The 24,784-nt window shown below is 38.9% G+C and overlaps 3 protein-coding genes across 5 annotated transcripts in view; 1 reads left to right on the forward strand and 2 right to left on the reverse strand.

The window, feature by feature from the left end:
• Positions 1 to 1,453: 1,453 nt before the first annotated feature.
• On the reverse strand, positions 1,454 to 6,203 carry LOC108677177 (collagen alpha-1(VIII) chain). Its single transcript, XM_018165344.2, has 5 exons — positions 5,597 to 6,203; positions 4,959 to 5,333; positions 4,213 to 4,375; positions 3,231 to 3,378; positions 1,454 to 2,678 (listed from the first exon to the last, which is right to left on the reverse strand). Exons 2-5 carry the CDS (start codon positions 5,327 to 5,329, stop codon positions 2,350 to 2,352), a joined length of 1,011 nt encoding a protein of 336 aa, XP_018020833.1. The 5' UTR covers positions 5,330 to 5,333; positions 5,597 to 6,203; the 3' UTR covers positions 1,454 to 2,349.
• A 445-nt stretch (positions 6,204 to 6,648) lies between these two features.
• LOC108677190 (collagen alpha-1(XIII) chain) lies at positions 6,649 to 11,243 on the forward strand. The gene is made up of 5 exons (XM_018165366.2): positions 6,649 to 7,110; positions 7,613 to 7,986; positions 8,349 to 8,503; positions 8,998 to 9,133; positions 9,415 to 11,243. The coding sequence occupies exons 2-5, from the start codon at positions 7,614 to 7,616 to the stop codon at positions 9,777 to 9,779; spliced, it is 1,029 nt and encodes a 342-aa protein (XP_018020855.1). The 5' UTR covers positions 6,649 to 7,110; position 7,613; the 3' UTR covers positions 9,780 to 11,243.
• Positions 11,234 to 24,784, reverse strand: part of LOC108677189 (transforming growth factor-beta-induced protein ig-h3) — a 30,633-nt gene continuing 17,082 nt past the window's right edge. The window contains exons 2-15 of one of the 3 annotated variants that reach the window (XM_018165365.2): positions 20,874 to 20,972; positions 20,251 to 20,315; positions 19,466 to 19,611; positions 18,785 to 18,961; positions 18,071 to 18,202; positions 17,717 to 17,885; positions 17,246 to 17,455; positions 16,872 to 17,009; positions 16,586 to 16,701; positions 16,007 to 16,206; positions 15,468 to 15,594; positions 14,819 to 14,995; positions 14,289 to 14,583; positions 11,234 to 12,593 (exon numbers count right to left, since the gene is read on the reverse strand). In XM_018165365.2, the coding sequence (XP_018020854.1) occupies positions 12,307 to 12,593; positions 14,289 to 14,583; positions 14,819 to 14,995; positions 15,468 to 15,594; positions 16,007 to 16,206; positions 16,586 to 16,701; positions 16,872 to 17,009; positions 17,246 to 17,455; positions 17,717 to 17,885; positions 18,071 to 18,202; positions 18,785 to 18,961; positions 19,466 to 19,611; positions 20,251 to 20,315; positions 20,874 to 20,972 (2,338 nt within the window). In that variant the 3' untranslated portion in view covers positions 11,234 to 12,306. Of the gene's footprint in view, positions 14,584 to 14,818; positions 14,996 to 15,467; positions 15,595 to 16,006; positions 16,207 to 16,585; positions 16,702 to 16,871; positions 17,010 to 17,245; positions 17,456 to 17,716; positions 17,886 to 18,070; positions 18,203 to 18,784; positions 18,962 to 19,465; positions 19,612 to 20,250; positions 20,316 to 20,873; positions 20,973 to 24,784 lie in introns of all 3 variants that reach the window. The other 2 variants (XM_018165364.2, XM_018165363.2) reach the window with 2 other exon arrangements.

Genomic DNA, 24,784 nt, shown 5'->3' on the forward strand with positions numbered 1-24,784 from the left:
TGATTTTCTCTTGAGGCCAGGAGCTAAGTGATTTTCATGAATCCTAGGCCCCAAAACAGCATTTTGTTAACTAATCAAAATCTAACCTTAGAAAACTTGCAAGAATTCCATCCCCCCCTTTTAAATGCATTTAGATTTTTACGTAACCAATGTAGCATTGCGCCTATCATTCAAGATCTTTTCTTTCAATATTTGCTTGCATTTATCCAGAGTTTTGAAGTTGATACATGTTCGTGCATCTGCAAATAATCAAAATTTATTCTTAAAAAACTGTTATAATTTTTTCAAAGATCGAAACAAAAAGATTTTCGTGCACCGAAAGCAACAATTCATCACCCAATGAAAATCAATTTTTTTGAAGACTTACCTTCATTTTTCTCCTGGCTTGTTGCGCAAATATTTTCAAAGAGTAATACAATTTTCATGAACTCAATGCAGTACTCATTCAATCAATTAGGTTCTGGTTGTAATAAAACTATTCTTTTTCAGCTCTCTGGTTGAAACGAGGCTGCAGTGACGTCATCACAAGTCAACCAATCGGGGCCTTCAGACGAGCCTATGCAGCTACGACGATGTTCTGAAATTAACCAATCACTGACGAGGATTGAGAAAACTTGCGTGCATTTCGGTCCTTTAAGGAGGCAAAAAGTTTTCAACTGCACCAAAATGCAAGAGCTGCGCACAGCTCTGCGGGGGATGGATGAGAGATTCTGGAGCAATTTCAATATGTCTTAGTAAGGGCTTAAACTTGCCATTGGACATTCTTTAACGTACTTATATGTCAAAACAGTTAATGAAAGCTAAGATGGAATGATTTCAATTTTGCATAACCTTCAATAGAACATTTCCTGTATATTGTATAAGCTTCAACTTTCACCAACCGAATTAAAATTCATTAAGCGGGACGTATCGCATTTTATTTATACATATGTATTTAGAATTATTATTAGACATTTAATCATATTCCTTTCGAATTCGAAATGTTGAGCTTGCCAAAAACATATAATTTACGTTTCGCCGTGGCATGAAAAATAGTGCATGACTTACGCATTCAACCAAAAGCTAATCATCGTTGATATCTTCAGAATTTGTTTCAGTTGTTATTCTAAAAGTGTCAAAAATGACCAAAATAGTGGCAATAAATCAGCATTTCGCATTAAAAGGTTTAAATTCATCATAAAGGGGTTACAAAAAAGTTTGATTGAGTTTAGGGAGAATATTTGATAGGTATATTTCGCACTCGTAGAGACGGGACGAATTGAAGCCTAAATTTTTCATGCAACTTTATAATGTCTGCAGTGGGTGCTGGGGGAGGTATGCTGCAGTGGGTGCTGGGGGAGGTGTGCTGCAGTGGGTGCTGGGGGAGGTACCTGCAGCTCAGGGACGACCTGCAGCTCAGGGACGGCCTGCAGGTCGTGTCTAAACCGCTATCAAAGGTTATGAAAGGAATAAGTCGTCAATGCTTTTTCTTAATATTGAATCTAGCCTCTGTGTACATACACAATTTTCAGTTATTTTTATTCGACAAAACCCTTATTTTGTTGAGTTAATAATTAGCATCGAAATGTTTTTGTGGCAGCGTCGCTAAGAATCATCTTTTAATCTAATTCATCAAGACAATGATACTCTAGAAATTTTGCAATACGACCGTTGCCAAAAGCGGAAAGTTATTCAGTTGTTGAAGTTAGGTAATAGCCAGAGAGTAAAACTAGGAGGGACATTTTTATCGTCTACATCGTATGTAACAGAGTCCAAAAATAATAAGAATTTTTACATTTCATAAAGAATTCATAACGCTCGTCTTATTTATGGATTTCATTTGAAAATTTGCCTGATAATCCGACTCTACATTTAGATTTAAGCAATAGTTCCAAAAAATATTATTCATAAAATTGCTTCAAGAGAAACAGCATGTTCTGAAGAGACAGCATGTTCAATAACTCCTATCAATAGTCGATTAGTCAAATCATTTATTCTGTTGTCGTCACTCAGGTAATTGTGGCCAAAAATTTATATGTAATCGATCCCGATGAAATATTCGCAAACGTGTATACCCAGTTAATTTTTTGGGCGTGAACTCATAGTTCAATTTATTGTATTACGTTGTGATGGAATTTATCATAAGTCTGATTGAATCGCATGTTCACCGCGAATTTAACAGAATTGAGAACGCAAAGTAAAATTTTATTGATTTTATTTTTCGATATAGATAAGATGAATTCTGCTGGAATTTTATTTGCTCAGAATATCTTCTTGCAAGTAAAATACCATTGTTAAATTCTTGGTGAACTTGCAATTTAAGCAGACATGATATACGCGCATAAGACAAGTGTTGGCTAGCAAGCGAGCTCATACAAGACTTAGTTCTACGGAGGACGCTGGAGGCACAGATGATCTCCCTTGAGCTCCTTTGGCCCCTTTAGGACCTCTAGGTCCTTCACTCCCTGTGTAGGTGTAGCCGGGGAAGCCAGGACTCCCTTTTTCACCGTTGCAATTGCAAACTTTGTCCCCACGGGGGCCAGGGTCACCCGGTGGCCCAGGGTATCCTTGTGGGCCTCGAACCAAGTTTACGTTGCCGATGTTAGTGCACCGGCCCGGTAGCCCTCTTTCGCCTCGGCCTCCTCGCAGGCCCTGCGGCCCATCGGGTCCTGGAGGTCCTGGATTCCCGAATTGCCCGCCTGTCAAAAATTCATGCTTATCAAAAAGCGGGAAAATGCTTAGCGTCATAAAATATGTGAAGCACATTTTCATTAATAAGATACACGGTGTTGTTTTTAACTTGCCAGAGTAAGAAGTACGCCGAACAAGGTGCATGTAAAAAAAGTTCAGAAAATTCTGCTGTCTAAATTATGGCTTTATGAAATCCGGCCAAAGAATCACCTAAAGGTTGCAACACTTTCGCATTTCTGATATGCAAGTAACGCAAAAGGAGTCCGCACATGGAGTGTGTTCAGTGCCCGCAGTGTAACAGATTTCCTATGGCTTGAAATAATGTAACGCTTCCCTGAATCGTGAATGATTCAATTCATAGGGCCGGCATAGAGCCATTAATGTCGGATCATGTAATTTTTCTTATAATCAAGGAGCATTCCCTAATATTAATAAACCTCATCTCGCAATTTATTAACAATCAAAATGAAGTGCGAATCAGAACGCAGTATCTAAGAAATCCTCCTATTATTCTAGTCAATTGGTAATTATACCAATAAACAATATAGGGCCAGACGGACCGTCAAGCCTGTTGGACATCTGCGCCAGCAATCTCGTGTGAATCTCGAGTTTGGTCTCGGCCTCGTCGACGGTCCTGAGACGCTCCTCCAGCAGCGCCAGCCGCAGCAGCAGCTCTTGGACGCTATCGCTGCACTGCGCGCCTCCTGCCTGATGGTACCAGGAAAATTAATGGGTCTAAATGTCCAAATAGTGACCCTTTTATGTACCCGCAGTGCGAACCGAAAACGCACGTTGCCCTGATATGCCTTTTTGTGGGTCCAAACTGGGTCACGATGACCCAAAATTAAAAGCATAAGCATAATAAATGCAACGTTATTTGGAAAAGCCTCACTCATTTTTCTGTTTGCATATACGGGTTGTCACAAAATTGGTGATATTTTATTCATAAAGAACGGTGCAAAACTCCATCAAAAAATAATTTTTGGATTTGAAGGTTGTCTCAATGAGTCATTGGTTTCACCCATGACTCAGGTTAAAAAGTGTCTATTCATTTACATGCACTGAGAGAAACAGTCCAACGTGGTTAAACCGTCATAGTTTTAATGCATGATAAAAGTTCGGGACATTATGCATTGATCTGAACTGCCTACAAACATTTTATTCATGATGCAACGATTTTATAAGCAGATAAATAATTCGTGGTATTCAGGCTATGACAGCTATAGTGACAACAGAGCATGATCTAAATGTTAGAATTTATTTGAGTGCTGAATTAACAACACTAATGATTCTAATATTATCGGAATGATAAATTTAATAGGAGATTCTCTTATCGATATCACAAATGATTCTGTTCATTTGGCACAATTATAAAATGCAACAGTACCTTTTACCTAACATTGTCCTTGAATATGATGTCGAGAATTAGGTCCTGATGAATAGGTTAGTTTGTGCCAGTACTTTAATGGGAGATTCCTTTTTCCAAATCATAAATGAATAGTTTTTTTGGCATAATTTTGAAATATAAGAGTATTATTTTACCTGACATTGTTCTTGCTTTCGAATGATATCAAGAATTAAGTTCTGGTCAATAGGTTGGTTTGTGCCAGGACGCGTGGGGCAAATGGAGGGAGGCAGGATGGGGGGCGGCAGCGGAGCGCGGAGGCACTCTGGGACGGGGTCGGGTTGGGGATGGACGAGGCATCTGGAAACCAAACAAACAAATTATAATTCCATGTTTAGAGTGCAAATCACTTGCTATGAAATGAATGTTGCTTCTTTTATATAATGGATGTTTGTAAGTTGCAACTTTTTGGAGTTGGAATACCAGAAATTTAATGGCAATGAAAATTCTACAAAAATTAACTAATGAGAATTGGTGAATTTTTTATCGCAACTATTTAGAGTTGGAATACCAGAAATTTAAAGGCAATGAAAATTCTACAAAAATTCATCATGTATCTAAAAATATTTTCTGAAGAGATTACATGAATTTTTGTGGCATTTTCTTTGCTCTAAATTTTTAGAGAAAATTCGATTCAGGCAATCGAGTGACATTAATGCTTGTAGACGAGTTAAAATGCATTTTTATTTATCAAAAAATTACAACAGGAAAAAAATTGTTGTTGTATTAATATAAACATTGCAGTTACGACCAAACAACTGTTTTGCTTCAAACTTTAAAAACTATATTATTTAATTCCAAAGCGACAAGTTTGAGAATCTTTATATAAAAACTCCCATAGTATGTCTTTTGATTGTATTAAAAAATAAATTAGTTTACCTACCTGAGATTAGGCCGCGTGGCTCCTGCAGGGTTAGCTCGTGAAGGTTGAGGCTGGACTTGAGGTCGCCGAGGAGGAGGCTGAGGCTGCACGCGAGTCTTGGCTCGCCCTTGGGGTTTGGACTGACCGCGAGGTCTGCACGGCGGACAGCTGCCGTCGCGACACTCTGGGTAGTCGGGGTACGAGTCACTGGGGTCAGCATCGGCTGGGATCGAGCAAGGCTCGGTCAGCTCAACTTCACGCTTCTTGATCGATGAAACTAAAACTCCAGCAGGAAATTTTGTGTAGTTTTCATGGTTTAATGAAACCGCTAACCCTGCAGACATCAGGAGCAGTGAAGATCCTACTAAGAAGGACATGCTGAGACGAGTCATATTCCTGCAAAAAAATTGCTGCATTACGTTGATGAAGTCATAATGAATGACTGAAATTCATGGCAAGCATATTATGAATGAAATAACATAATGATATTCTATAAAAAGGCAGCGTTCGAACAAATCACAAAAAGTCTATCCACAACGGCTGATGTATTGCAAAAAGTGCTGGAAAAAATAAAAAATTTAACATTTTTTATGTTTGTTTTTGCAGAAAAGCTGTTGAATTCACTGTGCAACTTATTCCAATTGCTTTCATTCACAAACCTGCGTCAATAACCGAGTAGGAAAAAAAACAGTTATTGATGTTCCAAGTCCATCAAACTCGCTTGTTTCCCAAGTTCCATCAAACTCGCTTGTTCGCTTCAAACAATTCACATCGACAAGCGCAACTCGGGACATCAAGACACGGAAGAAGTCTCACTTGTGAGCTACAGCGTAGCACCGGAGTGCCGTCTTCGACCTGCGCTGCCTCAGCGCACCAACTGAGGGCGGCGCACAGAGGTGGCATTCATCGGGCACTGTCCGATGAATGCTGTACGAGGCCATACACGAGGTCTTTTGAAATGCATGAGCGATTCACAGTCTAGATTGGCACGAAATATGTCACAATATTATTACCTTCACTTTAATACAATAGAAAAAACAGTTTCTCCAATCAGTTAACTAAGTGCTCACTAAAATTTAGTTCGCAACTAATACGAATTTTTGCAATTAGTATTCAAGTCAGTAGGCTTCGTGAGATGATTAGACGTCGAAACATAATCGAAAACATGGAGAAGAGCAGTAATCCATAAAGTCTGACGACAATTACAATTTAGAAATCAAAACTACTTGCAATTCCCTTGCGTTTGTTAACCGTATGTTGCCACGATGAAACACACCCTGAAGTGACCACGTCTTGTCATGGCACGGTCAGCGCGCCCGTCTCTCTGAACAGTCAGCCGTTGTCCCTCAATAGTCTATACCGAGCCTGGCGTTCCCTCTAGTTATTTCGTTTGTTTCGTCAGCCTAGATCACTTCGTTTCAACTTCCCATGAGTTCATTAGTGTTTGAAAAGTTTAATTATACTCCAGACGCCCTTCATTTCACGCGGGAATTTTTCGTGTCAGATAATTAATTCTTACATAATTTATATATGAATTTATGTAAATGATTACAGCTGAGAAAATTTCTTTATCCTTGTAATAAGTGACTTTAAAATAATTAAGAAGAGGTGAAAGCATAAATAAAAACATTCAATGTTAATAGACGTACGACTAACAAAAAGTGATAAAAAATAGAAATAGATTCGGTTGAGGTGTTGAAACGCAAAACGACCATAAATCACTGAAAAAGGGGCTCAATGCTTGTTGTGTTCTTAACTGTAAATAAACATTGTAACAAAAATAACTGATAGAATAATAACTATAACACTAATGGTAAATAACCACTAGCGCCTTTGTTTTTCAAGGCCCGAACTAAGCAACGCAAGACGACGGCAGAGCTGAACTGAACAGAGCTTCTCAGTGGTACGACTGTGAGCAGAGCGATCGTCCGCATTCAAGTGTGGTGCAGGTTGTGCAGAGTAGAGTGGGTTGGTTGACTAACATGTGGAGAGTGCGAGGTGAAGAGTAGTTGGTGAAGAGACGTGGCAAGTCCCAGCAAGAGACTAGTGCGCTGGATTCGGTGGTGGAGGGAATCTTTCCAGAATACGGAAGCCTGAAGTCGGTGCTTCGCGAGAGTGGAAAGGCTTCTTAATTTGCTTTGCCTCTAACATTTGGCTTCTTTTTCATTCCTAAGTGAGTATGCTTGAACAGACTCTTTCTTTGTTTGAGGTAATGCCATCTGAAATCAAAGCTATCATACGATTTATTAAATACCAATGAACACGGATATTTCTATGCTAGAAAATTCCTTACAATTTGATCTTTCTTTACGAGACATGATGCGATTTAATAATTTGTACCGATGCATTACGAAACATTAAAAAATTTTCAAATTCACTTGACCTTGCATTATTGCCTAAATTTAATTCTTTCTTCGCAGCCTCCTTTAAATCAGCTTTAATGAAGAGTCGTGAGAGAAAATTTAAATCTAATTTTCATCACAAACTACCAAAACGGGTGAAACACAAAGTTTAATTTTTTTAGTATTAAATTACGAATTTGAGTTTTATGTGGCGGAATTGGTGTTCTCAAATTGTTTCGTGCTCTTGTCACGAATATATTTGGCCCTAACCAACTCGTTTAGTAAATTTGTAATTAAATCTGAAATTTTGGTAATGAAATATTTTTTGTGCAGGATGCGGCACGTGGTTTTCATTTGCTCTGTTGTATTTGCCTGCTCTGGAGGATCAGCTCTGGACGACTCCCTGGGCCTCCAAAAGTTGACCAAAGCTTTGTGGCCAAGTCACGGAAATTATACCACGAACTCCTTCGATGCTCTCGACGCGTTACTCGTGGTCCTTAACAGCAAGGAACTTCACAAGCGACAAGCCCCTCCAACTTGTCCTTATTGCCCCCCTTACTTCCCATGTGCCCCTGGTTGTCCCCCAGCTCCCTCTCCCCCTACATCCGGTCCTGTGGCTCCTGGACCCCCGGGACCACCCGGTCCACCGGGTCTGCCCGGGAGACCGGTCTACCGACCCGGGGTCATGGGATGCTCTGGCCCACCAGGTATTTCTGTCCGTGAAAACATGCATAAATTCCAATAGCTATTTTACCTTTTGCAATAATGCAGTAAGTTTGATGGGCTGTCATAGTGTTACTATCAAGCATTAATTGTGCTCCAAATTAGGTCCAAATCCTTCTTACTGTACACATTCAAAATTATTTTGAAATCAAAATTAGACTTCAACTTCACGCAAGAAATCTAGCACAACAACCGGTCCATTCGCTCGTGACTCCTAAAAGTCAACTGCAACTTCAATTCATGTGCCACAAGAAAATAACAATAAATATTAATATAATATGCTATTTATAAAAAATATTGATTCAAACATAAAAAATATTTCATTAAAAATATATTTGTAATACAGGTTTGCCGGGCGCCTGCATCCCGGGCCCTCGAGGCGTGCCAGGTCAGGACGGCGCTGACGGTACCTGCCAGAGTCGACGGCCTGGCCAACTGACCATCGACCCTAACCTCGTGCGCGGGCTCATCGCGCAGAGACTTGTCTGCCAGTCCACCTATGTGAGTTTGCGATTTAAACTATCAATATTTCAACCAATTTCATTAGTTATAATCAAACAATTAAAATTAAATATAAGAAATGAATTAACGTAATTTGTTAAGGAAGGTCGTGAAAATAGTATCTAAAATCGTTTCTAGTTTGTATCAAAAATAATAACCCAGCTATCAATTAACCATTTACAAGACTGAGACACTGATAATTATATAATTGACGCTCGTTCCATATATGCGAGATAAGAATATTGACACCTCCTGAAACGCTGTGAAAATAAATGCATTCCCCAGGATATACTTTTAAAATTTTACTCTAATGAAATAACAAGTAAACAAAGTCGATTTTGATGATAAGAGATGACACTCTCTTCAGAGAGTCAAGTCCGATATCGCTTATCAGCAATTTTGCATTCAAACATTAAAAATTCTTGCTCCATTTTTTTTCTGCAACAGCATTTGAAACATACGGCAATAAATAATAGGATTGTTAACATTCCCAGCGATGTCAGTTCAGTATCGATAACTTGCTGCTCCGCATTCACCGCCTCGAGTCGCAGCTCGTCGCACTCGAGCACATGAAGGCCAAAGTGGCGGACCTCGCTCAAACTTTGGCATCCGTCAGGAGCCAATACTTGAGTAAGAAAGAACACTGCTCGTTGAATGGATAAAATAAAGTGTGATTATATTTGAAGACATTCATTCATTTTTGGGGATGAACAAGTCGATAATACAAATAGTCTGTGTCAAGAAGAGCAGTCGATTGTTATTAGAATCTTCTTAGTTTGTAATTATTTATGCTTTTGATGCTAGTTATTATAAAAAATTTCTTGATGTTTCCTGTGTTGAAGAAATGAAACTTTTTTTCGTCTCGTACATCAAGAACTTTTTCAACGGACTCTTGCACACTTCATGCACAGCTCGATTGGTTGTTGGAGCGAAAGGCGCCAAAGGAGAGCCAGGGGCAGAAGGCAGCAGGGGTCTGCCGGGATACGAGGGACAGATGGGACGCTGCATCGAGTCGTCTCAAAACTTTCCTTTTCGACCCGGCACACCGGGACCTCCGGGTCCCAAGGGTGACCCGGGGATTCCAGGAGACAAGATTTGCGAGTGTCGAGGGGATGTCGGAGAGCGAGGGTTCCCGGGTGAAACTCTTGGAGGGATGCCAGGACCGCAGGGTTACAAAGGGACTAAGGGTGTGCAGGGGTTGCCTGGCTGCACTCAAACCCAAGGAGAAAAGAACGACCCGCAACTTGTGCCGTGCTACTGGTTCTACTTTGGGTGATTTTTGTAAACTTTATTTACGTTCAAATTTGACTTCAGTTTCAATTTTTGCGATCATGAGCCCTCTGCGGACTTTGTTGTTGAAGATGTTATGTTGACGGGTTCAAATAAGGCTTACAATGTGAAATGTTTAATTTAATTCAAAAGCATATTTTTTCTGTATCCCAAAATCACCGCGGAGCTTTTGATATTTTTATGCAAATAGCTAAAAATTGCTCAACTCGGATTGTGTGCAATGGTGCAATTATGAGATAGTATTGTGACGCCTACCACTTTCTTCAAATATTACAGACGCTCAGGAATGATTTCATATCAGACACGCTTGAATTAACCCACTTTTATATCTAGCATTAATCACTCTCAGGAATAATTTCACTGTCACAGTAAACATTAAAGACACATAGGACTGATTTCACACTCGCATAAAGCATTAAAACAGATATGAATGATATAACTGTAACATCAACCATTACAGACACACAGGAATTACCTTACTTTCGATGTTTACCGCGTTGTTTGCTGCTGATGCCCCGTCCGATGTATGGGAGCTGTAGCTGAGTGGTGTTGGTGCAGTGCAATTTATACCTCCACAGTCGCCGGGGCTATTATTAGTTGTTTTCAGAGTAAGAATGAAATGCATATTTCTTGTTTGTAAGTCAAGAAGGAGACTTTTTAATGACGAATTTCCATCACACGCACAATTTTGAAGTATAAAATACCATCTCTGTATAGTTATTAATTAAAAGTCTGTTTTTAATTGCCGATGATCTAGAACCTGAGTTCCTGCTGATTTTCAGTCATAGGCAATAACAATTAAAAAAACTCAAATCACAATGCTTCTTATCCGTCTTCGAATATTTTTAATGCTGTAAACAACCATTTTTCTGCACATTTATATGGCGAAGCTGTAGCGTTACTTCCCTTCATTTCAAACTGCAGCCATGCTATGGCGTAGCATAGCTGTACACGAACACAAGTCCAAGCAAATCTGAATTTTTAAATTTATTCTCTCTTTTCAGCATGAAATATTTTGAATGCTTGAAACTATTTCCATAAAGTTTGATCGTAATTGCTTGGCGTCTAAGTGAATAATGATGATGTTTCCTTTGAATATTTATATTTAAGAGTTAGAAACAATTTTCAACTACTGTATGCTTATCATTGTAAAAGAATTCAATCTTTTGATTATGGTGCGAGGAATGATTGATGAGTAGCATTCCAGTTTCTGGTATACTTAGTGCATTGTTTTTATAAGGAATGTAATATAACATTTTTGTATTTACCTGTAATTTTGACCTGCTCACGCCTCTACAATGAGGAAGGCTTGTCTCGAGGTTCCAGTTAAAAGGGCAAATTTTTGTGCTGAAATATAAAGAATTGTAGATTGTATTACTCCGCACTTTAATGGTGCTAATTTGTTAATCACTGTTTTACAAAAGGATTTGAGATAAAGCGAACGATATGATTATTTTTATTCCTGCCATTTTATGTCACTGAAGCGACGTTTTGTTCAAGGATCACTGAATGCATTTAAAAAGGAGAATTTGTGCATTATATTTATTGCAATGAACAAATGAAGCATATGCTAGTATTTCCAGATTTCCAGAAATTCTATTCCACGCAATAAATTTATTAACTACCCCTATACGCTATTTTAGTTAATATATTTATGGCTATTAATGGAATTTGGATATAAATTTTGAAACAAAACGATGACGAGGCATCACGTATTAGATGAAATTTAGTATAAGTTTCTTACAGATCAGGAGATTTTTGCTGAGTTTTGTACAAGCTCAAATAATACGTATGGAATTTAGGAAAATAAATCGGCACACGTTAGTCACATAAGCAGTAATATAATAGAAGCATTGAGTGGCTTTAGAACAATAACGTATAATTTAAGTTACGTTTGAATAGTTATAATCTAGTAACAAAAACACAAACGTTGATAAATAACAATGACTCGTGGTGTGTTCTCTTTCACAACTTCATAAATAATAGAAAATTAGCATGAAATTTTCAAAATTGTTAGCAACTTTGGAAAAAATATGGCAAAAATTTTACGTTCACCTCGCAATTGATTCAAGGAAATGTCTAAACCGTTAGTGATGCTTAAGTCTACTGATTTAAAGTTTCGGAAATACGCCCTTAACCATGTGCCTTAGAAGTTTTTTGCAAACTTTTTCCATCTTCTTCGATTGATCATGGGTATGGCTTACGCCTGAAAGCTTGAAGGCAATATTGAATTGATTGAAAAAAAAACATAATTTTATACGAGCTGAGTAGTAAAAAAAAGACAATTAAAAAATCAACAGTTAAACATAGGAGTATAACCAGCGGTAATTAGCGGGCACTTGAACACAAAACTGAAAGGCAGTGATTGCTGAAATGACCTTGGTCAGTCAGGTATAATTCAAGATGCATTGCGATGAACCGAGCAGAGCAATTCATATCGACTCACTACTCGATGTGACACTGCAAAGTAGAATTATTTCAGATTATCTTCTGAATATCGCAATGTCAAGGATTTAGTTCACTTCCGGCTTTTCTATCATATTCTGACGCATTCTGCGGAGAGCTTGCTTCTTCAAAAAGGCTTTTCTCATTCCTCGTCTGCCTTTCTTAAGCCGTTTAAGGCCTTTCTTCAAGACTTTGGCACCGTTTTGGTCTCGTGGCACTTGGTGTCGTTTGCGGCGCCATTGACGGTGGATGGCTCTTGCATTCTTTGCGCTGATGGATGAGGCGCCCGGTGAATCTGCCTCGGTAAACTCTCGCCCATCAGCAAACTCTGTCTCTCCTCCTGTGAACGCGTAGGCTGAAAGGGAATCAGATTGGGGTTGATCACGTTGGTTCTCAAACTTTCGATAGTCACTCGTAGATTGCATACCATTATTTTGTCTTCTACCAGGAAATTTGTGAGGCAAAAAGTCACCAGAAAATGTCCTGTTAATTTCAGTAGCTGGATATGAGTAAATGGTTCTCGTTACATTGACCCTTTTACGAGTGGTAGTTGAAGTTAGACCATTAGTGGATATGCCGCCACCTATAAAGTTCCCACTACGTACATGCGAAGATGAACTGTGATAAGAACCAGGAGTGCCCCCATCCCTCTCAATGTAAGGTATTGCATTACTACTGTGTCCTACAATATCATCACCAAAAGAACGTCCAACATAGCTATACCTAGTACCATTAGGAGTCACAGGTCCTATGGTGTTATGTGTGTTAACACGCGTTGTTTCTTTTATTGAAGTAGACACAGAGCTGTTTTTGAAGGGAGCACTGGTTATAAAGCCGTCATGAACGTTAGTAGCTCGGTCAAGGTTTCGTGTTAGTAATCCAGGCTCATGCAAGGTTTCAGGGATTTCAAGGTTGGTGCCGTAATCACCCTCTGTAGCAGCGGACCACTGATGGCGTGTGCGGTAAGATATCCGCCTTGAGTTTTCCCGGTCGTAAGTTGAGTCAGGTCCTTGGCGTCTTCGGTATTCTTCTTCTACTCGACGATGAGCTTCTTGTTGCCTGCGCGATTCGTCTGTAAATCTACCCTCCTGATACGGGTCAGGTCCATATTGAATCACAGTGTTCAGTCCGGGCTCTTCTTCAGGCTGACTGTCACCTCTCCGACGAGAAATACCTGGCTCAGTGTTTTCGGTTTGTCTACTGGTCCCTCCTCGGCGTCTAAGTTCTTGTTCTCTCACAAATTCTTCCTGTCTTCGAAGCTCGCGTTGTCTAGCTTCTCGTAGCCTGATCTCTTCCTGTCGCCGGAGATCTTCTCTTCGTCGTTCATCTTCTAATTTCATCGATTCTTCTTGCAAACGAATTGCTTCAATTCTGGCTCTTTCTTGTAAATCTCTTTCTCTATTTTCCCTTTCAATTCGTTCATTTTCTTCTCGTTGAATTCGTAGCTCTTGTTCCCTTTGTCTAGCTCTCTCCGCCTCCAGCCTTCTCTCTTCTGCGAGTCTCCTAGATTCTTCTTGCTCTTGTCTTACCCTCGCAGCTTCTGCTGCAGCGGCAGTTTGCCGTCGTCTTTCATCTTCTAAGCGAATTTTCTCTTGTCGCGCAATTTCTTCTTGGCGAATTATCTCCATTCTCTGCCTACGTTCTAGTTCTCTTCTTTCTTCTTCCTCGTATTCAATTTCATTAGGATCATATTGGTCGTGGTCATTTCCATTGCCATGCCATGCTCCACTAACTCCACTATTCAGAGTTGTTCTTGTTTTTTCCCACTTCTCTAAACCAGGTTCTAGATCATGCAAACTATAACCAGATTCGTTACGGATACCATGCGCATTCGTATGAGAGACAGTATCAAAAGAAGTTCCAGAGAGATGATGTGAATTACCATGCAACCGGAAAGTGTTAACGTCTGAGTCAGTGCCAGCAACGGACACTCCGTGAGTTGTAACTGTTCTATCGTCAGTAGAGGACGACTCAGAGTAAGTCGGAAGGTTGGCAGAAGGAGAAGGTACTATCTCTGGCTTTCCTCGGACACTACTCGATAATTCACTACCTTGCGGAAACGTCGATAATGGGTTTGCGTCATCGAATCCTTCCGCGAAAGTAACCGTTCTGTGGTAAGTGCGAGTTGAGTGGGTTGTGCCTCCTCTAGATGAGGAGGTCGAAGACGATGATGTGGTGACGTAACCGCCACTTCCTTCATTGCTTTCTGACGACTCAGAGGATGAGGATTCAGAAGACGAAGAACTGCTGCTGTAGCCTCCAGAGCTTGAGGGGAACACATCTTCTATGACGTGGATCACTCCATTAGCACTCAGATGTGAACTTCGTACCGATACCCCATTGGCCTGCCACGAATAAAACAATTGTTAGAGTTTTTTCAAGAAAAATATATTTAGATTTCAAAATATAATTTGAAATGCTTCAAAATGAGGTGAAATACAATGCACGCTTTGACAAAGTTTAATTCATTTAAAAACTATTGAGCAGAAAGGTTTACCAGAAGAAGAATAGACCTTTTTTCTGAGATTTCAATAAGTTAGGTTAATTTAGTAGATGATATCACTCTGTTAATTTACTCACTGTCAGCTTTCCTTCAGCGTTTTTCTTAACGTTGAAATTTCGTCCGTCCATGGCTTCAATCGAATATATGAGGTTAGGTTCGAAGGACATGTGCGGGAACATGTTCACAGCCACGTGCCTCTTCACAAATGATGTGACAAAGCTAGCGTCTCCTCTGCGCAATTTTTCTTGGCTAGTCTGCCAATAATAAGAATAATTCATTATTTATTTCAATTTTATATGCGAATAATCATTTAGACATTCAAGAATAAACCACGATTTCAAAAAGGATTGAATTCTTGTTTCTTTCGGAAATTAAATGGCATAAAAGGCTTGTTAGGAGATGAACAAACGGCAGTAAAGTTATCATGCAGCACGCAATACAAGCTTACATTTGAATTATATATGAGTAATTTAAAATTCGAAATCTATCGTCACAAACTGTGATTTATAATATTTTAGGAATTTTAATATTGTCCTTCAATATGTTACGTCTGACTAGCTCAGCACTGAAAAGTTGGCTATATTTGCAAGTCAGTGCTTTCTGTTAATATATTCTTTTCAAAGTGGTTTTAGGAGCATCATTACTACATGTTGTAGAGCCCTTGAAATGAAATCTGCTCAAAGATAACGAAATGCTATATTTAATACGAATCTATTGTGTCCTCACCCCATCAACTCTGGCGATGGCAGCATCAGAAGGGACAAAGAAAGTGTAGAAAGTTTCATCTTCGGGTCGAAGTGTCAACACTGGAGGTGACAGCGAGCTGGCCCGTTGAAGAACTTCCAGGTAACGGCTGTGATTACAAAATGAAAATTTTAAAGTTTCAATTAGAAATTTCGGCGCTGCCTATCTGAGAAATGCATGAACTGTATAGAGGCATAGTAGTGCTGTAAATTTTGTCCTGCTAGACAGTAGATCAAGTAGACAGTTCCTGCTAAAGGGCTTAAAAAATGGAATTATAAATATTAATTTATTGTAGATTTGATAACACCGTTAAAAATACTTTAACCAGGAATCAAATCACATCTATATTTTTAACTTCCAAGCCCATTCTCCCATCCATATTCAATGTCTCACGATTGCACCATTAAAAATAAAACTGTGGTCTCGGGTTATATCGTGACAAAGTAACTATCGTGGATTCTTTTTCAAATAAATTTATGCTGTACTAGCTAACGATATTTGACCGAACGACTACGACTCACTTGAAGGTATCACGGCCGGGCAATGATCTCAGAGTTGCGATGGCCGTCTGGTTGGATGGGAAAATGACCTTGTTGATGATGTGGATGACTCCGTTCTGCGCCTCGATGTCTGGCGTAGTAATACGAGCGTCCTCCACTCCCATCGCGCGGCGCCATACCTGAAGCCTCACGGGGTTTTCTTCGTCCAGAGACATGATGGCCTGAGAATAAAACGCCACTTTCAGGGGTCATACAGTGTTTCCAGTCGAAATTATAAAAATTTGTCTATTTGTTTTAGCACTGTCGTACATTAGATGTGAGTTAATGCTGAGAGCTGTGCAGTGTGCAGACCGTTATTAATGTTTTCTCAGAGTAAGAGAGTTAATCTGTTTAATTGTTAATATACGCATAACTTGAGTCAAAATTGTCATTTCTGCTTACTAACGTTTTCAATTTGACTGTTCTCGGTTTCACTGTTCTGTTTGTTCAATGAAGACAGAAAGATTTACTCAGATTTATTGTTAGATTGTCTTTTCTGGTAAATGATGTTAGATCGTCTTCTTTGTACTGGAAATTAGCATTAAATTTTTCGAGTCTTGCCTGATTATCAGTGATGGCGTTGGTGAGGTGACGACCATAGGCTCCATGGAAGCGAAGCAGCAGTCCTGCGTATTCGACGTCTCGCCGTGCCTGCTGGAGCACTGCTGGATCCAACTCTGGAAGTAAATATTCTAGTTAATATCTAGTACCGACATCACGAAAAATTTTTTTAATTTACCTCCAAAAATGTATCACATTTTTACTGTGTCCATGCATGGGTCTATTTTTTGGTTTTAGCTTGCAATCATATTCAAACCGCTCCGGTGTAGTTCGCACATCTACGTACCGAACCACGCGTTTTCGTCGGGCACGAAGAAGGTGTAGTCGCCGGTGTGGCTCAACGTCTCTTCGAGGCCTGCATTGCGCACCAGTTCGGCGAACGTGAAAAGCTGACGACTCTCGGCAAGCTCAATCAGGTTTTTAGCTGAGTATAGACATATTACAACAAATAAATCGTAAGGAGATAGTAAGTTCATCCAACAATTTTTTATCACGAAGACAGTAACTCGCTCAAAAAGTTATTTTAAAGGAACCAGCTGTAAAGAAAAACTGGAACAAAGAACGTTGCGTAAGAAAGTTTATCGGCTAATGGAGTGCTATATCTATTAGTTTATTACATAACTAGTTCGTAAACCTACTTCATAACGGGTATCGGCATACCTCTATCGGGCAGCAACACATCATCCAAAATGTGAATGATGCCATTTTTCCCGAGGTTGAAGTTTCCTCTAAGTTTGGAGGTCTCGACGTAGGCGCCACTAATGTCGCAGTTGAAAGTCAGCTTGTTGCTGCTAACGGTCCGCACTTTATGCTCCCCAGTTATGGCTGACTCGCAGATAACGTGTGGGATAATGTGGTTCTGGATCAGAGCTGAAATATAGAGAGGTACCGTTATTAAGCACGGCAGATTCTGCAGGTCATATTTTCGTCAACCTCCTGAAGGAAAGCGAACTAGAGCAAGTGAAATTATTCATTAGTCTAAATTGCTTTGTACAGACACATAGAAATTTATTTACATGAAGACCAGATTTTGCAATGAGGTTTGAGCAAAAGAGAGAACAATTGAAAGTTGTTGAATGTGCTAATATGGTTTTCGTCGTTGGATGTTAAAGCGAATCATATACATGTTACCTAGCCTAGCCTCTCGGTCGTTGATGATCTTATCGCGTCTGGAGTCCGGTAGTTTCTGGAAAGCTTCGTCAGAGGGCGCTAGGAAGGTGATGGAACCCTGCATGGTGCGCAGTACGTTGATGTAGCCACTTTTCTCTAGCATCTCAGATAGTACAGTGAAGCGTCCGTCCTGAAAACAAGAAGTTTGTTAACGCATAATTAGAATGTTAAATTCCTGAATGATTTACCGGTCATTATGAAATTTCCTAGACTTTTTTGCCGCTGTATTTTCCCAAAGTGACGTCTAAAAGAGTTAGTCACGCATTACACGTTTTTCTCTGACACCAGAATTAAAAAAAAAAGAAATTAGACTACCTTGAGTACAAGATCAGCGACGTTCTCGGGCAGGGACTTGGATGGATCCAGCATTGTGTCTATGATATGAACTATTCCGTTTGTTGCTTGCTGGTCTTTTTGCAGTAACAGAGCGCAATTTATGGTGTTCATCTGGAAAACAGAAGTCGTTTGGTAGAATTAAAATGGGGAAGGACAGCATTTTGCGGCATCTACGTTTCAATGGAAAAACTTTTGTTAAGAAACACACGAAACAATGTGGAAGTTACAGGTTTCTTTGTTCTGTATTCTAAATCAGACTTTTAAAACATAGCCTTATTGCTTAGAAATAAAGTTAAGGCTGAAGTTTTGAAAAGGCTATCTCGTAATTGGCGAGGACTTGTATTAAAGTTTTATTCTATATCACACAGGCAATCTATTTGTTATTGAATATCCTTGATAAGTTCAAATTGTGTTCCGGTCAAGTTCTCTGGATCATTAACAAATCTAAACAATACGCAGGCGTCTTCAGCTTCTGACTCGAGAGATTATTGACTTTTCCATGATTATTTTAGTTCACGAACATTGTATCGAGTGGGTTACCGTTACACGTAATAACAATCATGAAATTTCATTATTCCCTTTATCATGTTTTACTGATCAGAAGGATTTTCTTCCCTGCTATGAATCGATGGGAAAGCTTTTCGACACCTATACCCATTATTTGTATACCTTGAATACTTTCAAGCCACTTACTCCATTAGAATATTTGTTGATCCTCAGGAAGTTGCCATCGGCCCGAGTCTCGACGACGGTGTTAGCCTCGAAGTGGTCGGACGGGAGCTTGGTAGGCACGATGTGGTACAGCAGGATTGGGTTGTTGGGATTGCCACGGTAAGATTCAAGCTGGCTTTTAAGCGAGCTTTTTACACTCTGCGGAGAAATTGGTTGTTTTCATGGATAAATGTCAATAAATTACAAATATGGACCGGTACATTTAGACTATTTTAACGCAGATTGCATTTTAATTCACTAATATTCCTTTTTACCTAAATAACTAGAAAATTTATACTTAACACTATAAAAAGATAATGCTACAGCAAGTATTAAAAAAATGATTAGACTGAACAGGAAGGTGATAAAAAATTAACAACTTTATCAAAAAATATGAATGAGTTCAATTTAATTATGAATTTTGAAAAAGTAATGCATATTTCCTCTTTCAAACTTCCAACTTCTGCACTGAGAACATATAATGCTTGGGCCGTACTATCAAAACTGGCTAGTGAATTCTCGTAGATGCCTAAGAGCACGCAGCGGCCGATTTCTCGTCCATGATTGTTGGGTCTAGCTTAAAGAGCCGTCCGTGATTGGCTGCCGGATTAACCAACTCGTATCAATTATAAATAGTCCGGCGTTTGGTGAATGAGTACTGACATCGAAGGCCTGGTTAGTGGGCGCGAAGAGCGTGTAGGCGCCCGCGGTCTCCAGCTCGTTGGCCAGCCCGCTCTCCCTGATGTACGCTGCCCAGCGCGTCGCTCCCAGTGCTTCCGCCGTCTCCAGCAGGTTCATCAGCGGCTTCACTGTCAGCACGTGTCAGCATTATTATTGTTATATTATTATTACTATCAAAATCACTAATAATAGTATTATTAATATCAAAATAAATAGTTTTAATATTATTACCACCTATATTATTAATATTAATAAATTCTTGCATCAGAGGGACACGCGTTAGCGGCAAATTATCACTAATGCTTGCATCCCATTCTATTTAATAATTTATATATACTGCTTTAACGTTTAAATCGTAACTATCAGTCCAACAAAACAAACTTGTTTTCCCTTGAATGTAATGAATCAAATTCTGAAAGTGACCCCAATGGTAAAAATCCACTAAATCAACCAAATTTTGCCATGATTTGCATTTAATGAGCGAGTGAGAATTAAGGCGCCATCGAATATTTTTGATTGCTTGATTCAAAGGAGACTTTTAAATTTATGAGGTTCTACGATAATAATATATTGAAACGATTTAAGAAACATATAGACATGGCTTATGAACAATATATGAAATTTACCTACAGTATATATATGAGTAGTTTCATTAATATATTGAGCCCTGGAACTTTCTTACCCGCTATTTGTGCTTATTTCTTGCTTTTAAATCTTATTTCGAAGATTAAATCACTACAGTGAGCTACTTTTTTTACTGTAGTTACCTCTGGTACAGCCATTCTCTCCCTCAATCTGTTCGAAGCCTTCGCAGCATTCGAAGCGAACGATCCTGAAAGATGTGCAAACTATACCGGGTTTCGAAAACTAATTAAATTTTTACTCGTATTAATTTAATTAATTGATTCATATTGCCAATATACAACAGAAATGACCAGATTCTTCGAAGTATCTTATCACGTGCAGTAAAAATATAACTATTTGCATCACGTTTCATCAGTAAAAATATAACTACTTGCATCACGTTTCATCAGTAAAAATATAACTACTTGAATCACGTTTCATCAGTAAAAATATAACTACTTGCATCACGTTTCATCAGTAAAAATATAACTACTTGCATCACGTTTCATCAGTAAAAATATAACTTCTTGCATCACGTTTCATCAGTAAAAATATAACTTCTTGCATCACGTTTCATCAGTAAAAATATAACTTCGTCTTTCACGCAATAAATCACAACCAATCGTGTGCGAGGGAAATTAATCCTTCAAGATCGATGTATTTTATCAAATACTTTTATTGTAGCTGCTTTATTTAAAAAACATGAAAACGAATTCCCAATTGACTCACAAGAAAGAAATGTATAAGCAAAGCATAAAAAACTTACGTTTTTCTTCCACAGATTTTTCTGTTCAGCCAATACCGACATTCTGTCCAAAATTCTTTGCCGGTGCCGGGCACTTCTTCGACAACGCAGGCATTTGGTCTGCAAAAAAAAAAAAAACTTTACATAAAACTTATCCATTTTTAAAATTAATTCTAAGATTCAACTACATTACTTTTCACACTCTCGCACATATGATATATTGTAAATAGAAAAAAATCATTTTCTAAAGATAAAGAGGCAGGAGAGGCAGGGAGTTCCGGTCAGTTGTCACTTATCAAACATGAACATGGCGTTTTAACAACATGGAACTTCTATGCGGCCAACAGTTCACGATGAGACATACAAAATGAGAATTAAATCTTTCTTGTTGACGAAACATGCTCTGAATAATCCCCTTGTGTAAGCAACAAAATCTTCTGACCTCATGACTCATGTGACGTACCAACTCCCATGGGATCAAGTTCCTTGCCAGCTTTCTTAATTTAAGAAAGAGACACCGCAAGTGTATGAGCATATGATGGCAGTTATATTACTGCCCCGCGGCTAATTCAGAGCAGCTGCGAACGACACTCGAGAAGTAGCGAAGTGTTGCCCAGAGATAAGCTTCTGTTGACACGGCCCGACGCAACATGGCTACGAGAATTAAAGATACCCACTAACGGCACTTTTTATGGCTTGACCCACTTGAGTGAGCTTGCACTTGCTGAGCCTTGAGCGAATAAGTTACAAGGCAGCCTTGCCGCATCTTTTAAATAAATGTTGAATGAAACTAAAGATGAAAATGCTGCATGTATTGTATGAGGCTTCAGTAAAAACAAGTTTCAAAACTTGGAATTAATTATTTAAACCAAGACAAACTAAGAAGAAAATTTTAGAAAATTATACGGAATATTCAATTGAATGAATACCATTCAGAATGAGAAATGATGCAGGTGATATTATATTATAATAATAAATATACATTATAAATTAAACCTGCAACTGAGGGACACGAACGTTGTCTAAAAGCAAGACTATACGTGAGGAAATGACATGCTAGCACTGTTAATGAATGCTATAGTAGCTTGTAGTAATAGTTTTGATGAAAAATACTAGTAGTTTTGATGAAAAATTGAATTCTATCAGTTTTTCTTATATGGAATTGCAAGGATATAATTTCAAATTCTTACAGATTATGCAGCTTAACTGTGGTACACATCTTTTTGCTATAAAGGAATATTGCGTCAATGATTAATTTGAAATGCTGGGAAGCCAATACTATACAGAGTTCATCGATTACATATTCTTAATCAGCCACTATAGAGATTTTAGGACGGTTGTAGAAGAGATAAGTTAGGTTCAAAAGGTTAAAGGGTTCAAAAGGTTAAAGAAGCATAAAAAAAGGTTCAAAAGGTTAAAGAAGCATCCAAAGGTTTGCTAGAACGCCTGTTCCTGATAACATCGTACCCGAATTTTTGCCCGACGTTTATAAATTATTAGGCACGCAGACCCCGGGAGGTCTTCACAAAATAATGAACAAAATATCAAACCACACACAATAAAAAAATGGGAGCATTTAATTTCTGCAGAAAAGAACACAATATTCTTTAAGTTATGGAATTGAGGAATTGTGAAATCGAAACGAAGTTTTGACGTCTACTTTGATAAAATCTACTTGAATTGAGCTTGATTCGAGGTAGCTAAAAGTAATTAGTTTTTTTTCTGGTAAATTTATCAGTCCAGTTTGGATGAGAAAATTAATTCCTTACAGAAAAAACATCGCAATTTTTGAGTATCTGCAATATAATGATTTTTGCATTTAAACGTGCAAATACCCGAATATTTTCGGAAAAAAACTCGGTACAAGGAATTTTCTGTTACCTGAATGGGTTATAATTTTTTTGAACCTCGTGATTGGGGAGTGAATTACTGAGTCGCATTATGAACGGAAAGGAAGAATGACTGCCCAAGCAAGTCGTGCACAAAGAGAAGGTTTTGAAGGCGTCGCACGACCAGCAGCAAGACGGACGAGGGCGGGTCAGAGATCGGAGTAGCTGCCGATCTCTGACGCGTCCTCGTCCGTCTTGCGAGTGAGCGATTCACGATAGCCTGAGCTGCATTTTGGCTCAGCCAGAAAATCAAAGGATAGATACGCACTCGGGAAATTGACTGGAAATTAATACGTGGATATTTCCTGCCTTGTATATTTCCAGGAAGTTTTCTCGTCTCCTAGCTTGTATGGCCTGAGAAACGAACTGGTAAGAATGAAGATAAGAATGATAGAAATTTCTGCTGGTAGACTCACTTGTATGGCTTGTCTATACTTGACTACATCAAATGCTGGTGGGATAACAAAAACACTTAAATCTAATTTCGTGCATTTTCCATGTTTACTCCATGAATAAAATTCAATAGCTCGTTTTGAATCAAGGAAAGGCGGAACGATGAATGAAAAATGTTACGCAAGATTCTGGCCGAAAATCTTTGGCGTGGTTCGAATTATATTTTTGCAGTCTGTACCTGCCGCGTATTTGATTCTTACCTCTCGCACATCGCGAATAAAAATTTAAACCAAGCGTTGCCTGTTGGGAGCGTCCCATTCAACTTCGCGTTTATCTTGCCGAGCAATCTTTTCTTGCGAGATATTTGGTCGAGATCGAGAGACGGCGGTTCAAATTGCGAGTTAAAAACGTCAGCGCAAAAGGTGTTGGTAATAAAATCAAATTTTATGTTGGGATCACAGCGAGTCGCAGTTATTTTTTGCCAAAACTGAGAGCGGTTCGAATAATAGACTGCCTGCTGGCCACATGTGAACTCCACGCACTAATAAGTCTGGTTCAGATTAGTCAAATTTTACTGCGTCTTTTGGAGAGCACGACTCAATCAAGCGTCGCAGGACAATGCAGGGACTGATAATCAATTAAAGAAGCGCCCACTAGTGGCTAAGATGCTCGTAACTTATCAGGGTGCCTATCGGTGGGGAGAATAGCATTACTTTAGTTGACTGACTTATCAGTGACTTCTTTTGACGTGGACTGAAAAGAACTTCGCTTCAGTCCAAGACAAAATAAAAAAATGGATGCACTTTGGTATCCTAGATGCACTTCGCCAGCTGTTAAAGATCGCGCCTTAGATCGTAAAAACGCGAGGCACACCTGCAGTTAATGGAGGCCCACAGCTCCATGGAATGGTCCAAGTCCTATATTTTATGCAGTGAATTTAACTTTAATTTTAATTTCTTCCTAAAGGTCTTGGTTTATTTTGATTTTATTGATGTAATTGAACACCAAATGAGATCTTGATAGTGAGACCTCAGACATCGTTGTGGATTGTCTTAGAATTAGTTTCTCTACTTCTTATCCGTAGGTGTAGTTGTAAGGGCGTAGGAAATATTTTGCTACTGTCAATTTGGCCAAAATTAAAAATAAACATAAACAATGAAATAAAATATAATGTATTTCTAGAATTTAAAAAATTAACAAGGTAATTTGTCAACCAAAAGGTACATGGAAAATTTTCACTGTTGAATTCGAAGTAATATCGATCAACACGAGGTGTCGAACTTCGTATTTCCAGAACTGCTTAGAAGAGCTTGATGTGTAGAGTGACATATCGATTAAAATTGAATCTTTTTTTCTTATATCTTAAGAAAATAAATATAGTTGTTATATAAAGAGGAAAACGGAATACTTAAAAAAATGAAATGAAAAATGTGCTAGAATTGTTCTTGCGTGAAGGGAATCTGCTTGTACAAGTTGAATAAGGTAGCTAAGCTCGTTATCGGTAGCCGCAATCAGTCATATTGTTAGCTGAGCAACAGCAAGCTGCGAGGTCAACGTTCTGACGTCGCCTGAGCGTCTCTCATATTCTAACTCAGCCGCCTCCACATGCAGGTACGAAATGCACGCGGGCGACCCATGCAGGCAGTCAAG

This window comes from Hyalella azteca, unplaced genomic scaffold, assembly GCF_000764305.2.
Source record: "Hyalella azteca isolate HAZT.00-mixed unplaced genomic scaffold, Hazt_2.0.2 contig6587, whole genome shotgun sequence".
Classification (NCBI taxonomy): Eukaryota; Metazoa; Arthropoda; class Malacostraca; order Amphipoda; family Hyalellidae; genus Hyalella; species Hyalella azteca.